General features: G+C 39.7%; 1 protein-coding gene across 1 annotated transcript; it reads left to right on the plus strand.

Annotated features, from left to right (window-relative positions):
• Nucleotides 1-16342: 16342 nt before the first annotated feature.
• LOC145978109 (protein CFDP2-like) lies at nt 16343-17263 on the plus strand. The gene has a single exon (XM_083110551.1). The coding sequence runs from the start codon at nt 16343-16345 to the stop codon at nt 17261-17263; it is 921 nt and encodes a 306-aa protein (XP_082966677.1).
• The last annotated feature ends 214 nt before the right edge of the window (nt 17264-17477 follow it).

Genomic DNA, 17477 nt, shown 5'->3' on the forward strand with positions numbered 1-17477 from the left:
TGCCAGCATGTAGGGCGCCCGCCGTAAGACTGGAAATGAGCTAAAGAATAATTGTAAAGTCGAGGAAGAGATAAATTTGACAACTATTTCAAACTATGTTCTTTCTCTGGATGGCTAATGTGAATAGACTCGCGGAAGCTCAAGGTAAGGCAACTAGTCACAGTCGCATGCTCAATTTATAACATTAATTTTATCAATTCGTAAATGTAAAGAATCTCGTTATTAAGTACAAAGCTGGCATTCCAAACGGGGAGGCAGGCGAAACGGTACTGAGTTCAGGGAGGAACAGTGCACACTGATGCAAACGACTAGTATCTGCAAGCGATACTTACAATGCTTACTTTTACTTGCACTTGTTCTTTACCACGCATGCGCGATTTTTCTTCCGCAGGTCGAGCTGCGCTTGTAACGACAAAGACCAGCGAGAGAGTCCAAGTTCACACACACAGAAGTTCTCGGAGCAGCAGCCGACTTTTCCCTCCAGTCTTGTTACGTAACTGGAAAGACACCGAAGTGGCTGGAGATGTTTTCGTTTGAGCAGTGTATGTTCCATCGGTAACTGGAATCTGCTATACTTACGTAACGGGGTCGGATATAGTTAGCACGGGTTTTGTTCAAATCATTTTTTTTATTAACCTAAATAAAATAATGTCCTTAAGTAAGATTCTTGGTTGCAATATTGGAAGTATCAGGGATTTCTTTAATTTTTTAATGAAGTCTATTAGCTTTTGTGGACTATTCTCTCACTCCGAGGTAACGGAACAGTTTAACGTGGATTTCAAAAGGTCGTATCAGTTGGTGACTTATTTACGGATTGGTGCGTGTGTTGAGTGTAATTATGGTTGATTTACTTTTCTGCATAACACGTATATAGTTATTTTTAATGTTTTTGCTATTGCAAGAAAAGGTGTGTAAATGAGTGAGTGAGTTTTTAGGATTTGATTTGTGAAGAATAAAAATCAGGATTATTACCAGGCAACATAAAAAGAGAAAGATATAAACAGGGATGGGAATGCTTTTTGAAAAGAACTAGTTGAAGTGGGATTAAATGTTTGTATAGAGAGATATTTTATTGGATAAGAGTTTCTGTGGGAATTTATGTAAATAATTGTCAATATATACATATATGTATACATATATATATATATATTGATATGAATAATTTACTGTTACAAATCAGAAGGGTGTAATGTACTTCGTCATTTAATGTGTAGATGAAAGAAAAGATGAACAGACATCGTTGTTGTGAATTACCTTCTGTTACTTATCCATGTTATTCAGTTTTCATAACTATAATAAACCCCTGTTACGATTGGATCCTCTTTTTTCAATCGATTAAGAAATTGTTCCTTCAAGAAATAGGTAAAGTTATTAAGCAAGTGAACGTGCACTCACTTGATGATGTTAATAATAAAGTGGAGTTTTTGACCTCAAATATACAAAATGTTTTTGACACGCACGCACCTCTAAAAATCGTAATGCACAATAAGAAAAATGCACCGTGGATCACCAGTAATGTTAAATTGTTGATGAGAATCAGAGATAACGCGCTACGAAAGTTCAAACGTTCGAACGATCCAAGCGACTGGCAACAATATAAAGAACTCCGGAATTTTACAACAACTGTCATAAGACAAGAAAAGAAATGTCATCTTACCTTCAAATTCGGAGGGAAAAATTTAAACCGGAGAGAAACATGGAATGAGTTGAAACAATTGGGTATTGTTAACAATAAAAAGTCTCACGATAATACATTCTCTCTCATAAGTACCACTGAAGATTTAGATGCTGTTAATGACCATTTTGGTAAAATTTGCAATGAATCTGAAATTCCTCCTCCACTTAAGGCTGAGCAAATAAAGCATTTCGAGAACAAAACCTGTTCCACCGCTGAACAATATTTTAGCTTTACTGAGGTAACTGAAAAAGATGTACATAGAACTATTTATAGTATACGCTCAAATAGTTTTGGAGTAGATGGTATCAGCACTAAAAGGCTCAAACTTTCTTTGCCTTATGTTTTATCTCCGCTAACTCACGTCATTAACTCCTCTCTTTCCAGTGGCGTCTTTCCTGAAATGTGGAAAGAAGCACGAATCCTGCCACTTCAGAAAAAGCAGATCGCCACTTCTTACAATGACTTTAGGCCTATCAGTCTTTTGCCTGTGCTATCTAAAGTACTCGAGAAAATAGTGCATTCGCAGACGTTAAACTACGTTAACACGAATAATTTACTGCTCCCGCTGCAGTCCGGATTTCGTGAGAAACACAGCAGAGCCACTGCTCTTGCTAAAGTTGTGGATGATATTCTCTATGCCATTGACAAACAGCAAGTCACTATTTTAGTACTTCTGGATCTCAATAAGGCTTTTGACACTGTGCAGCATGATTTATTATTAGCCAAACTTAAATATTACAAGTTTTCTCCTTCAACATTAAACTGGTTTCAAACATATCTATTTAACAGACGTCAAAGGGTCGTATTACATAATTCACCATCTCACGTGTCTCAACCTATAACGCTGAAAGCAGGCGTGCCGCAAGGATCGATATTAGGCCCCCTCCTCTTCACCCTTTACACTGCAGATTTGCAGCAAGTTATAAAATTCTTCACTCCACATTTTTACGCAGACGATACCCAGTTATATTTCTCAGATCATTACGCTTCGTTGGAACATAAGCTTCAGTCACTAAATTCTGACTTGAACAGCGTCAGTAACTGGTGTGTATCTAACGGTCTTAAAATAAATCCAGAAAAATCCACTTTCCTAATCATTGGTTCTAATTATTCAAGGTCGTTAATTAAAAATATGAAGATCGAGCTCAAAATAAACAATTTGCCCATTGTCAGGAATAACACTGCTAAAAATCTTGGTCTGATTTTTGACGAAATTTTTGATTGGACAGAACATGTAAAGACGCAATGTAGGAAAGCTTATGCAACACTTAGGAATCTGAATCGTTTCCCTGACTTCCTCCCTGCGGAATGCAGGCTAAGACTCATCCTAGCATCAATCTACCCATTTTTCGACTATTGTGATAATGTTTACGGCCCTCAACTCTCGCAAAAGCTCAGTAAAAAAATACAAATGGTGCAAAATGCGTGCTTCCGATACATTTTTCAAGCAAAAAGATCCGATCATATTCTTCCATTCTTAAATAATAATCAGGTTCTTACCATGGCAAACAGAAGGAAGTTGCACTATCTCTGTTTTATACGCCGCATACTGACAGAAGGTAAACCGCAGTACCTGTTTGAGAAGATGCATTCCCGTAGGGAAATCCATCAGTATGCTACCCGCAAGCGGAACAACTTCGATTTACCCCATCACTCTACCACGGCCTACAAATCATCTTTCTCCTTTTCGGCTCCCAAAGCATGGAATGCATTGCCTGCAAATATCGCTAGTGTAAACAACCCATTATATTTCAAAGGTAAAATAAAAGATCTGCTGTTAATGGAACAATGGCAGAGTCGGGGCACATACTGAAGGTATTAAGTCACTCACTAAAAGGAATTGTATTATTGTATTATTATTACTATTGTCTTTTGTATTTCTAGTTACACTTTTTTTTTGTATGCAAATAATTCCTATGTATTTTTTCTTTCTTCATTTTTTTTATTTTTTATTTTATTTGTATTATTATTATTATTATTATTATTATTATTATTATTATTATTATTATCATTATTATATTTTTTTTACGTTTAGCTTACTGCTCCATAAGTTTATAATAATCTCATATGTATTATCATATTGACAAGGGTTAGGTGGCAGAGCAGCCCTTGGCTGAACCTCGCCCGCTGAATAAAGAAAATTTCTTCTTCTTATTATTATTATTATTATTGAGGATTACCTGTGGTTACTGTGGGCGTACGCAAGTTGTCAGGAAGGTGAACTAGACGATTCCCAATTTTCCGACAAGTTGCGATTACCCAGATTCCAGACATTCGTGCAATTGGGTTCTGTTCTTCTGCGGGTGAACTTTATTTTGATTGGGACTTCCGTAAAGATAAACAACGGGGACGCAGCATTGTTAGTGTGGCAGTTTTCTTTTGGACATTTTTAAGAAGTACGTTTTCACTACAAAACCATGTTAGTAACTCATTACAAAAAGTTGCTAGCATAGAAATAAGACTACATTCTCGTTACAAAATGCAATAGCATATTCGGATTTATGACATGAAGAACAATTATAACAGCATTAAGCCTTGTTTCCATAATAAGCAAAAACTCAATATGATGACCAAGGTAGAATATATTTTATTTTAAAACATAAACTAAACGTTACGTTTCAACACACTAGCAATAAAATAAAATAAATTCTACGTTGGTCAGCATATTGAGTTCTTGCTTATGAAGAACAAATATCTCGACATCAGGATCAGAGTTCTACATTAATTACGCAAGTAACCATGACTGCTGTTTTTTTTTTAAAAATGGCGTCCAGATTAAGAAAGTCCCTAAATTATACTTTCTACCCGAGGAAATCTAAAAACAAATGTTCCCTATATCACACTTGTAAAGAATTAACTATGGGAAAGGACGTATTTAGAAAGGGTCCATATGGGCCGGACTCCCTCCTCCCAAAAGACTTGCCAATTAAATAATGAAAACATACTTGTTTAGCATTTTTTTGTATAATCGAGGGTAATCTATTTCCTCCGATTTTACTGGAAGAAAAGTATTAGATCGGGATCATACGGTTTTGAATGACAGTACTAAAGATTTATTCACGCTACTACTTACAATAATATTCATAACATATTAATCGAGAACTTTAATTTTCGTCAACTTGATCTAACATACTGAAAAAAGTTTCAATTCTTTGTCTACTTGACATAGTTTCATACACATTTTGGCGAATCTTATCTACACTTGAGCTAGTCTTTATTCTTAAACAGCTTTTGTACCTATGCATGTCGTAAAATACTATATTATTTAATTTATATATTAATAATATTACTTAAATTTATTATAATTATAATTAGATTATTATTATTGTTAGTGTTATTATTAATATTATTGAGACACTCGGGCCAGACACCTCCCGAAATATATTTCTAGGGAGGATACTGACAGGTCATTTTCGAGTGCAGATGTGTTTTCGCGAGCTCTGTTTGCGTTGTTGCCAACAGCGATCTTGAGGATGGGAGTGGAGTTAGGGGTTTGGAGACCGCGGGTGGGCCTCTGCAAATCTTACAGAGGTTCAAGTGTGTGTGTGTGAATGTGTGCCGGAAAAACATGTATAATGAGGCAGTGAGAAGTGCAATACTTATTATTGCTTTGCTGGTGATTGGGGGTGTGGAGCTAAACTCCGGACCGACCCCCAAGAATGACCTGGACTGCATTCTAGGTAGACTGAAGGCGCTGGACAGTGTCCCAGAGGCGATCCAGAACATAAATGAAAAATTAGGAACTTTGCAAAATGTGAACGAGAAGACTTCCAACAATGAGGCGGGGATGGCCGCGATTGGAAGGATATTAGAAGAGCTGGAGATAGATAACGCAATGCTCAGAGAGAAGAACGACCGGTGGCCGAGGCGTGCACGATGGGTGAGCTTGGAACGACAGGCCCCAATAGTTTAGCCAGGACACAACAGGAAACACAATGGGATCCATGGCTCAGAAAAAAGAGAGGCACAGAATGACCTCCGGAATCTGTAGTGGAGGGGGAAAGGGCTCGACTAGAACAAGAAGTGCGTCCTAGGAATTCGGATTTATATTCTGTCGATATGTGTGATGTTTCGGACCGCAGACGTCCAAGGGTGATGGACAAAGAGAGGCCTTCGGAGCTGCAGCCGAAATCAGCTATTTGTAGGTTAGTTCCTAGAACCAACGCGGGAGGTAGGGGGGGGGTGGATGAAGATATTAAGCTGGAATCGTAGAGGGTCTGAAGAGAAAGTTGCACCAAGAGGGGTTTAGAGAATACGCTAGGTCCTTGGATAATGTCGTCCTTCAGAAAACGTGGGAGTCCGCCGAAGATATTCCTCAAAATCAGAAATTTAGTGGTTTTAGTAAATGTATAGGGAGGAAGACAAAACGGGGGCGTAACATAGGGGGGCTGATCGTACATTTCAAAACCAGAGTAGGAGGGGAAAGTAACGTTACTGGATGCTAAGCACATTGGGATTCTGGGGACTCTCTTTGCGCTGGAAGGACTGAAATTCTGTCTCGTAACGGTTTATAACCAACGAACGGGGTACAAACACCGGGATGAAAACTATTTTCAAAACTTAACCATGTTTCTGCACGAGGTTGAGGACAAGTTCCCCGATGCAAGCATGCTAGTCGCAGGTAACTTTAACGCAATAATTGGGATACATGATATAATCGGGGGTATGATCACTGTAGATGAGGGGGAAGGGGGTGCATCAAACGATCACTGGATATTTTATACACCACAAAGAAAAGACTCGCACGTGAATGCAGACGGGAGGAAATTATTGGATTTCGGGGAGATTTTTAACTTTGTCATACTCAACGGACGATGCGGAGGGGACAGAGAGGGGAATTCCACATACGTCAGTGATAATGTGGCTAGCGTCATAGATTATTTTATTATGTCGAGGGACTTAACACAAAACATACTAATAGAATTTCTGGTGGATGCAAGAACAGAAAGCAAACATCTTCCGTTAATAGTAACTCTGAACTACGGAGGGGGGGAAGGAAATATGAACGAGAGGAGCAAGGAAGGGCAACTGCCCCAGAATCAGTTCGGAAGTATCGATTGAAGGAGGAAGGCTGTCTGGAATTTTCAGATACATTAATCGACAAAATTTCAGAGCTAATGACGAACCAAATGTTGAATTTACTAACCGAAGGGGATGTACTTCAAGCATTAAAATTATACTATTCCATGGAGGCACATGATACAAAATGGCCGGGGGGAGGGAAAACTCAACAGGAAGGATAGTATAATGATGCATGAAAAATTCAGAAAAAAGCAATGACACAGCTCTGAAAAAATGAAATTACTCAGCAACGAGACAAATAGGGTAACGTATGTGACACAGCGGAAACTATACGTTACAATACTGGAGACGGAAAGTCGGAAATGTAAGGAGGGAAACGTTAAGGCGATAGAGGAGACCGTGCAACAGCGAGACGCAGCACAGCTATGGAATATAATCCGGAACTTAAGAAAGAAGGAGTACACGGAGACGGAGATTACCCCCGAAAAGTGGAAACTACGCTTTAACGGAACAATGGGAGCAAGGTAAAGAGAAATAAATAAACCTCGGAACGAGGGAAATTACTTGGGCACCTTCGTACCAATTCTAGATGAAGAAATAACAGAAAATGAATACTCTCTGGCAATCAACTCGCTAAGAAACGGGAAGGTGCTAGGAATGTCTTAACCTCTGATATTATAAAGGTCACAAATATAAACTCACTGATGGCGAGAATGGGCAGGAAAATTATGAATGGGCTCTACCGGAATGGGTTATTTTCTGAAAAATGGTCATCATTTTCCCCATCTACAAGAGTAAGGGGGAAAAGCAATCCTAACAATTTCACGGGGTCTCATTACTGTCGGTACTGAGCAAAGTGTACTGCCAGATATTATATAGACCCTTATAAAAATGGTGCGAAAGTTTTGCTGTAATTTCCCCTCTGCAAGCTGGATTTCGGAAAAATTTTCAGACAATAGACAATATACTTTTATTGCAGACATTGATACAAGAAAAAATAGGGGTTAGAAGGGAAAACTATATTGCTGCTACGTGGATTTCGAAAAGGCGTTTGACACAGTTAACATGCAAATGTTGTGGGCACAATTGTGGGACGTTGCGTTATCCGCCAGAATGATCAGGTATCTCCAAGCCTCAAATAAAAAAGTGAAGTCTTGCGTAAAGTGCGGGAATGAAGACGTTACAGGAGCAAATGAATCAATACTGGGGATGAATAGGAGTGCGTTCTCTCTACTCTGCTGTTTATCCTCTTCATCAACGATATCGTGCAGGAAATAGATCAGAGGAACACGGATCCACCAACCATATCCGACATAAAGGTACCGCTTCTGTTGTATAAAGACGACCTGGTGCTGATTTCGAACACAACAGCAGGTCTACAGAAGGGCCTAGACACATTACATGGATATTGCGGGAAGTGAGCCATGGTAGTAAATATCAAGAAGACCAAAATAATGTTATTTAAGAATGGGTATGTATTTGGTATAGATGAACAATGGACATACGGAATGACAAGTGTAGATAGGGTGAACAGATACGATTATTTAGGCATGGTGATGACAATGACGGGCAGGTGGGCAATCCACGCGTACACAGGAATAAATGTAAAGCAATGTTTGCGTTGGAAAAAAACAAGAAAAATAAAATGCAAAGTACCAAATATACCAATCAAAATTCTGGAAGGGGGTCTACGAGGCCACAGTTGGCAACACTGTTCGAACTATGGGTCTTGGAGGGAGGGGAAACCGTAAACGTCGTACAGTCTAGATTACTAAAACAAGGGCTAGGAGTATGGAGGGGTATGGCAACATGTGGGGGACTTTGGAAAATGGTAAAATTAAGAGAAGAAGTGGATGCCAAAATAAGGAGCATTAAATTCTGGCCAAAACTGATCACCGTGGAGGGGGGGGGATTTGAAGAAACTCGGTGTACAATCACAGAAAAGGGGGGTAATGGGAGGCAATGGGTAGCAAAAATAAAGACGGAATTATACAGTATAGGGCTGGGATGGGTGTGGGAAGAGGGTATAGAGGGAAGAATTGATATCCAGATTTTAGGGGCCATACATGCCAGGCTGGAAGACATTAACAAACAAAATTTTGGCAGAATGCGACACAAAAATATCGTTAACATCAGCGAAAATAGTGGATACCGATCGAGAATGGGGAAGGATGAACATGGATTTTTGAGGAGCAAAAGAAAGGTCAGGATTGGCCTGGTTCAGACTGGGGGATGGGCACAAATTAAACTAAAACGGGAGGACGGCAGCGTAGAATGCCCGCCATGCAGTGAATACGAGACGAAATTTCACATTTTCCTCCTGTGCAAGCAAAGATGGGAGGCAAGACAAAAATATATCAGGGAAATAAATGAAGCCAACTTTGAGAATAAAATGAGAAGCGTTGTTAGGAGGGAGAGACCGAGTGGAGGGGAGGCGCAAATAAGGAATGTGGTAACTTTCCTACACAATGCCTAGGCAAAGAGAGCAAAGAAGCTCAGTGGGGATAGCAAACATGTGTGAAAGGGGGGGGGGTTATTAAATAAATTAATTAATAAATGTGAGAAAATTTAGGAATCACACAGGTAACAGTGCAAGTGTAGTGAAAGAGTTGATATGAAATACTGTTTGAGAACTCCCAAGCAGTGTGAATATTGAAGTAGACTGACAGGAGAATGGCTGTAGGAAAATTGTACTAAATTTTTTCATCCTTGTATGGTATGTACAGCTGTAAAGGCTCATACTATTTTCTATTTCTAGATACGTGTCTGACTACGCGCGTCTATTGTGGATCCTCGAGTATTACTATTAAATTAGAGACACACAGTTTAAACACTAACTAACACACTCATTTTGCTTAATCCAAGGTTACATAGTTATTCATGTTTGAACAGCCAATGAGCAATTAGTACTAAGGGAATGGGAGCTCGTGAGCGGTGCCTATTTGTTCGTTTCCCACCAACCGAGATACCATTGTATGTGGATTGAAGCTGTTCCATTCAAAGCCACTCCAATGAATTCGATAACTAGGATCGTGGCTTTGCCCCCCCCCCCCAAGAGAGTTCAATTATGACAGTGATGAATTGCCCTCAGCGGTCAATGCTTCCGAAGTGTCGGAAGTGCCTGATAGGTGTCTCCCCGAGCGTGGAACTTTCACCCGAGCGAAGTCTCCTCTCTCATGATTACCAGAATACAATTATGCGTTGTAAATTAAAGAAAGTATGCATGCTACTTAAAGTCTTGTTATCCAATCGCTGTCGAACTCTGTGGTGGAGTGGTTAGAGATGGGACTACCGGGTTCGAACCTTGAATAAAATATAGATGTTCATGTATGGACGAAATTAATATAATTGAAATTCGGAACACGTAAGCCTAGCTTACCCGTGAAGTGCGAAATACTTACGTAAGGAGTGTTAGAGAGTAAAGCTTCTTTTATCACTTCTAAATATTATTGATCTCGACCATTGTTGGGATGTGACAAACATCACGCCCTACCGCTTTTACCCCTCAGGCTTGCTCAAGAGTCCTGAGACTGGGTGGACCTGAGAGCTGCGCAGAAACCGGGAAATGGCCTGAAAATTTCCTGTTTGAGATCACCTGCCCCGGGACTCAAAAGTATTATATTTCATATACTGTATGCATAACATTGTACAAACAAGATAACTACAATATAAATTATACCCGGCTCTCGTGGCGGAGTGGTTAGCACATCGCGCTGCGACGCCAGGGGTCCTGGGTTCGAACCCGGCCTGGGAATGGATGTTTGTGAGTGTCCATCCATCAATTTCATTATACCATCACTCATTTCCATCTTCGCAAATTAGCCAAAAGTGGCAAAAAAGCGAAGTAAAAATAAAGTACATCAATCAATGAATCAAGCTCCTTCCCCAGCTCGCCGCGGGGAAAGGGGAGGATCAGTTTAGGATCCTCGCGTCGAGCTGGACACTAACTGTTCTTCTTGTCCTTAAGAGTCAATAATGTACAGGGTGATTCAAAGATCCCGATCCTTTTTCATGATACTGAAGTTGATTTTTTTTACAGGTAATATGAACTATGCTCACTAAATAAGAGAGAATAGCCATAGTATGTGGACGGAAGAAAGAGTTAACCTATGCTGAGTTGCAGGCGATGTTTTGGCGGAAATGTCACAAAACCATTACAACCAGAAACTTTGCAATGAGTGTTCCGATCAACTGTGGAGCGGTGGAGATTGTGCCTAAACATGGGTGGACGCTATGTTGAATTACATTGATTCCACATCCTAGGGAGGCATTGGATTGATTTGTGTTGTTTTTCCATCAATAAATCTGTCTTTTCTTGAAAATGGATCTGGACTTTGAGTCACCCTATACATGTAAAGAGAAGCTCTCTCTCTCTCTTCGTAACAATGCCTACGTGTGGTGGGTGATATGAAGCAACTAATACCAGATACAATGGACAGAGAGACATTAACATATACACTACCCCTTAAATGCCGGCGTGACTTATGTGTCATTGGCAATTTAGGTCGCGTTACAGAATGTATGTTGTGTCTTTTGGAGCATACTGTGACTCATGTTCGGAGTTTTGAGTTCTAAATAAAAGTTATGTTATTAGTAATTAGAAAAAACATATTTTGATTCTGCCTATATTTGGGAAGGGGTGCAGGGGATTAAATTTGAAGCTAAATATATGAACAGGTTTTGTATTAGAAGGACAATTTTCTCCCTAAGTATCAGCAACACATACATACAATTCAAAAAAAAATGTTCTTCTTCGTCTACTTGATAAACAAAAATTGTTCTTTCAAGCACAGGCATATAGCCATATGTGTACTGAAGAAATAGAGGTATAATTTGTAACTCCAGTGTACTTAGTTTCAGAGATAAAATTTTATTAAAAACCTTTCGGAATTCAAATTTCAGTCTTAAAACACTCCCGGCGTTGTGGCGTATACAACATCATAGCTATTTTGTGTTAGACAACGACATTTGTTCATTTTTTGTAATAGTTCTTCAACTTGCTCTGAAAGCGATTTCTTTGAAACGATTCCATTAGCTCTGTCAACTTCAGATTCGTATAAAACCAAGCAGAGAATGTGTGTGTTAACTGCATCGCGACTTCACTTTTTGCAAAGTTCAGTTTGTTTTGATGTGGCTTTATGCAATTGGCGTGTGGAGTTCATAAACACAATGCGTTTACCGTAGCTGCTCCTATGGGCAGGCATGCATAGCTAATCCTTCAATGGCTCGCCTGATTCTCGATGAAGGAAGAACTCCCTTCAGTATTTCCATCCCAGATGCTGGAGGATTAGTATTTGTGATCCTCAGAAAAGGCAGAGATACGTAGTAGAGGAAATATGATAGCATTCTGCCCGAGGTGCTGGATTTCACCAAATAAAATATATATGTATGTGTTCATCCAATTAAAACTGAAGAGTAGGAGCAGTAATGTGTTGACATTTGAAAGCTTCAGCAAACTGAGAAATTTAATATTTGAGAAAAACACCAACTCCTGTATTTATGTCGGTATCATATTAAGTTGAACAGTTCTATGAAATTATTCTGTCGTGTATGAATTACCTAAATTATATTTTAAAACTTTAATAGAAAACCTTCCCAACAGTTTCTTGGTGCAAAACTTTCTACTTCATGCCACAATATACTTTCTGAACACAAAAAAAGCGTTAGACAGATAAACCTGTTCCTATTCCTCCTTGATACGTAGTTCCACATTAGCTTAATATTCAACATAAAACGTTGAATTATGTTGGTTATGCACCGAATTACATCTTAAACACCAGTGAGAAGTCTTCTACTCCTAGGGCATTACAAGTTAGCTTTTATTACCCTGGAAGAGATTAATAATTTTCAGAAGTAATTATTTCTTCAATAAAGTAGGCACACACAGGAGATGTACTACGTAAGACGACTGTTAGCGAAAAAATGCAGGCTCAACCAGGACTCGAACCCTGGTCTCTGGTATTCCGTGCCATTACTCTACCATTGACCTACCGAGTCGGCCTGGCTTCGCCTGATTTTTCGCTTCCGCTGTTTTTTCTGTGTGGAATCGTCTCTGCCAGTACTACCGTAACGGGATATGTTGCCTTTGTTCTACGTAGTACATCTCCTGGTGTGCCTAATTTACTGAAGTAACATCTCTACGCTGGGAGGAAAGATACAACGTGAACGTCTACTGTGTTTTAAAGGCAACAGAACACGTTCCGCTAGCACTGGTAGAGACGATTCCACACAGGTAAAACAGCAGAATCGAAAAATTAGGCGAAGCCAGGTCGGCTCGGTAGTTCAGTGGTCAGTCTGCCTGCAGGAAGCAGTTCGTAGCGTGCTCCGCTCTTCGCGTGTAGCGGTTTAGTGATCGAACTACCAGAGTTAGGTAGGGCCGGATAGGGTTTGCTAGTGTTGTGTTAGTTTCGTTTCATTTGGAGTAAGTGTGTGTTTTTGTATACAATTATCGAGTGACAGTGAAGATACGATGAAACAGACTACGATGACCAACGAACGAGAAAACACCTTGAAATTTCTTTTCACTGATGTGAAATCACGACCAACGTCAATGGATTTTCATCAATGGTTTCAAGATACATATCATGTGTCTACGAACCAAGTGCTCAGTTTTGAAAGATATTACTTTCGTAAGTGTTTGTACGTGAAATTTGTGAAAAAAGTGGTCGGCGAACGGTTACTTAATGATTTTGGTGCTGAGGTCATCTATAGTGACGCAGATGGTGACCATAAGGTTGAAGTAGAATGGGCCCACCTGAGACACATAATTGTAAGAATCCATGTAGTCCCAACTGAATTAAGTGCAGAAGTGAAAGGTCGAGTCATGAGTGTTTATGGAGAAGTGTTGAAAATTGAGGACGAGACATAATCTGCGGAACACATTTGCCAAACTCGAACTGGTCGTGTCCAGATCAAGATGACATTACGTAAACCCATACCCTCATACGTAATGATTAACGGAGACTCATACTGAGTGACATACCCTGGGCAAGTTCGTACATGTTTGGCGTGTGCAGAAGTGGGGCCCAATGTGACCCAGTGTCCCAAACTTCGATCCCTGGAAACCAGTCCAGCAGGGGGACAGTCAATTTACCTGTTGACAAAATCCCGATGGTATATGAGCCTATTTTGCTAGCCGTGCGGACTAAACCAAGAGACTTAGCAACATCCCTGGCAGAAGTTACTGCATCAGAATATAACAAAGGAGGGAACACAGCCAGCCCCATAATCACCGATGTGGAGACAGGTACGAGTCACGATGTTAGTGTGGAGAATATCCCACCAGGAGGTGAAGATATGAATCTGACAACTTTGACCAGTTCAGAGGAGTTACATCACATTCTTCCCCAAACCAATTCCCCCAGTGATTTGTTCCCGGATGCAGAATTTCCTGTAGTTACCTCCATAGGAAATCACGTTCGCCATCCGTATCCAGATTAAGGTCAGTGGCGGAAGAGGCAATGATATTACGTAGAAAGAAGAAGAAAAATAATGCAGGTGTAACCTTTACAATAGTTTCTCAAGAAATTAGAGTAAAAACTGACAACACAAATCTAGATTCTAAACTAACTAACTAACTAAATATCTAGCCTTCTTAAACCCGAAGTTTCATGGCTGCAGAAACACAGGCCTTCCATCTTTCCCTATCCTGAGCAAGATCTATATACTCTTCTCCATCCCTATCTATTTCCTTTATGTCCTACTCAACGTTGTCCCTCCAACTTCGTCTTGGCCTTCCTACAGGTCTCTTACCATCAGGTTTCCCAACAAGAATACTGTAAACTCCTCTTTCCTCTCCCATTCGTGCCACATGACCTGCCCACCTAAGTCTTCTTGATTTAATTATTCTAATAATATCTGGACATGAATACATATTATGTAGTTCTAAATTATATAAACTTCTCCAATCACCTGTCTCCTCATTCCGTTTAAATCAAAATATTTTTCTAAGGATCTTATTTTCAAATACTCTCAATTTATATTCTTCTTAAAATGTAAGGGACCAAGTTCCACATCCATATAATACTACAGACAAATTACTGTTTTGTACATTTTAACTTGTAACGACGTCTACCTTATTTTATGTGCCTGACGACGTTCTGGCTGTACATTACATGCGTAATGCAAACCAACAGGAAACAATTAAACAAATAAACAAAAGGCAATCATTAGTACCATATTTACCTTTTGTGCCAGGGTAAGTGCCATCAGTTGAAGCTTAAGAGATTGCGTAGGGTAGAACAAATTACACACCACAGGGTTAGTTTACTGTAAATGGTGTAATTGCTAGATAAGAGAACATGCATAAAACACTTACATTAATGCCCCTTTCATTCCTACATTCTCTCTCTGACGCATACTTCGGCATTTCAACAGATATGATTAATTAATACAAATGTAGCTCGGCGTGATGTTTAAAGATAGTAACATTGATTAAAACTTCTTCATTTTACATTTACTTTTCCGTTTCCGGGAAACCTATGTTCCGGTAGGAGCTTAAACCTGGACGGAAAAACACTACTCCTTTATGTTGTTATAATGAAATGTTATGTACTTTGGCTAAATTAATAACTGAAAGTTGTACAGTTTTACATGATAAAATTATCTCTGGTACGATTTAATCACCGTAATAAGCAATGTCACTTGGTAATTTATACGTAATTAAGCGCGTTCATTAGGTGTTATGACGGGGCGAAAGAAGCTTATCCACTTTCCACTCACTTATCACTTTCCACTCACGGCTTACCTTTGTCGGCTCTGATTGAAGTAATCGTGCTGGAGATTAGATGGCTTCTGTGCGGTAAGGTTGGATCTCAGCATCTTCAAGGGAGGCAAGGGAGGTCGAACGGCCCCCAGGCGGGCCTTTCGCTGTCTCTACTCCATCGTGTTGATATACAATCCCGTGTGAACTATACACAACACGGATCGGTCCGACACACGAGGCGGGTACTTTTAGGCGGGCGGTTCCCGAGAGGTTGTCAACGATAAACTGTCAAAGGTAAACTGTGTCTTCCGCTTCTCCGCTTGTTTATTTATCTGTTATTCAAATTGTTCGTTAAGATATCCTCTCTGTCTAAGCCTCGTTAAATCGTACTCAAACCGTGGAATCCTACCCTTCTATCTTTGCCCGTGTAATTTGAGTTCATTGACCTATCTCCAGCCCCTCCAGGGAACGCCGCCTTAAAGTAGCACTGACCGTGCGGGCGGAGGGGTTTGCGTGCTTTGTTGATGCTGAGAGCTATGCCAGCGGTAGATTTTCTACCAGCAGGGTCACCCATGCTGGACAGGTCTCAGAAGAGAAGCCAGACGAAGGCGTTCTGCAACGCCCCATCTTACCTAATATATCCTATCCTAATATTCCTACCCAGTCCCAAACAAACAAATGCGAACATCTGCATCTATGTCCCACATTGTGGAGTGGCAAGTGCCAAGGCCTAAAGATGGCAGCCCCATCATGGCACTCGGGGTCAGAGGGCCAATAACCCACTACCCTTAAAATAGATTATTAAAGAAACCAAACGAGGAAATAGCCGGACGGACAAACTGTTGACGACCTTTGGACTTAAAAATAAAACTCTAGTGGGGTTTTGGAATGTTAGAACATTATATGAGGCAGGAAAATTGCAACAAGTAGAAGCAGAAATGGAGAAATATAAGTTGGACATCCTGGGAATGAGCGAAGTGCGTTGGAATGAATTTGGAGAGATGAAAACATCTAGTGGTATGACATTCCTCTATTCAGGTAGACCAAATGAAGATGATGAACATAGAAATGGAGTAGGCATACTCATAAACAAGAAGACTGCTCGAAGTATATTGGACTGGAAGCCTGTATCTGAACGAATAATTATGGTCAGATTACAGGCAAAGGTTAGAAATGTGAGCATCATACAATGCTATGCACCTACAAACCAAGCAGAAATAGAAGAAAAACAAGAGTTCTACAAAGAATTACAAGACACTATAAATAAGGTTAAGAAGAAAGATGTTATTATTGTAATGGGCGATTTAAATGCTAAAATTGGCTCGGAAAATGTTGGACTGGAACAAGTGATTGGCAAGCATGGTCTAGGTGATAGAAATGAAAATGGGGAAATGTTTGTAGATTGGTGTGCCTCAAATGAAATGACTATTGGAGGTACACTATTTGCACATAAAAATATACATAAGATCTCTTGGGTATCCCCAGATCATAGAACTCAAAATCAGATTGATCATATAGCTTTAAGTAGGAAATGGAGAACATCTTTATTAGATGTGAGAAGTAAACGTGGAGCAGACATTAGCAGTGATCATCATCTTATGGTAGCCAGTTTTAGGGTAAAAATTATGGCCGCAAAGGAGAAATTTAATAAACAAAGCACAAAGTTTGACATTGGAAAACTACAGAATAATAGTGTAAAACAGGACTTCAAGTTGCAACTTCAAAACAAATATCAAGAACTAGGGGAACTGGATGGTGATGAGGTGGAACAACACTGGGAAAAGGTGAAAAATACATTTACAACGGTATCAAAAGAAGTTTTGGGATATAGAAACCTAAGAAAAAGAACTGGACGTTAGAGGAAACTTGGAGTAAAATAGAAGAAAGGAAACACATTAAGCAGAAGATTAATATGTGTAAAACTAGGAAAAAGAAAGCAGAATTACAAGAAGAATATAGGAAAAAAGATCATGAAGTGAAATATAGTGCGCGAGCTGACCGTAGAAAATGGACCAGTGAGTTAGCCGGGAAGGCAGAAAAAGCAGTAAATGAGGGAAATATGAAGGAAGTATA

This window comes from Lepisma saccharinum, chromosome 24, assembly GCF_977018435.1.
Source record: "Lepisma saccharinum chromosome 24, izLepSacc3.1, whole genome shotgun sequence".
Taxonomy (NCBI): Eukaryota; Metazoa; Arthropoda; class Insecta; order Zygentoma; family Lepismatidae; genus Lepisma; species Lepisma saccharinum.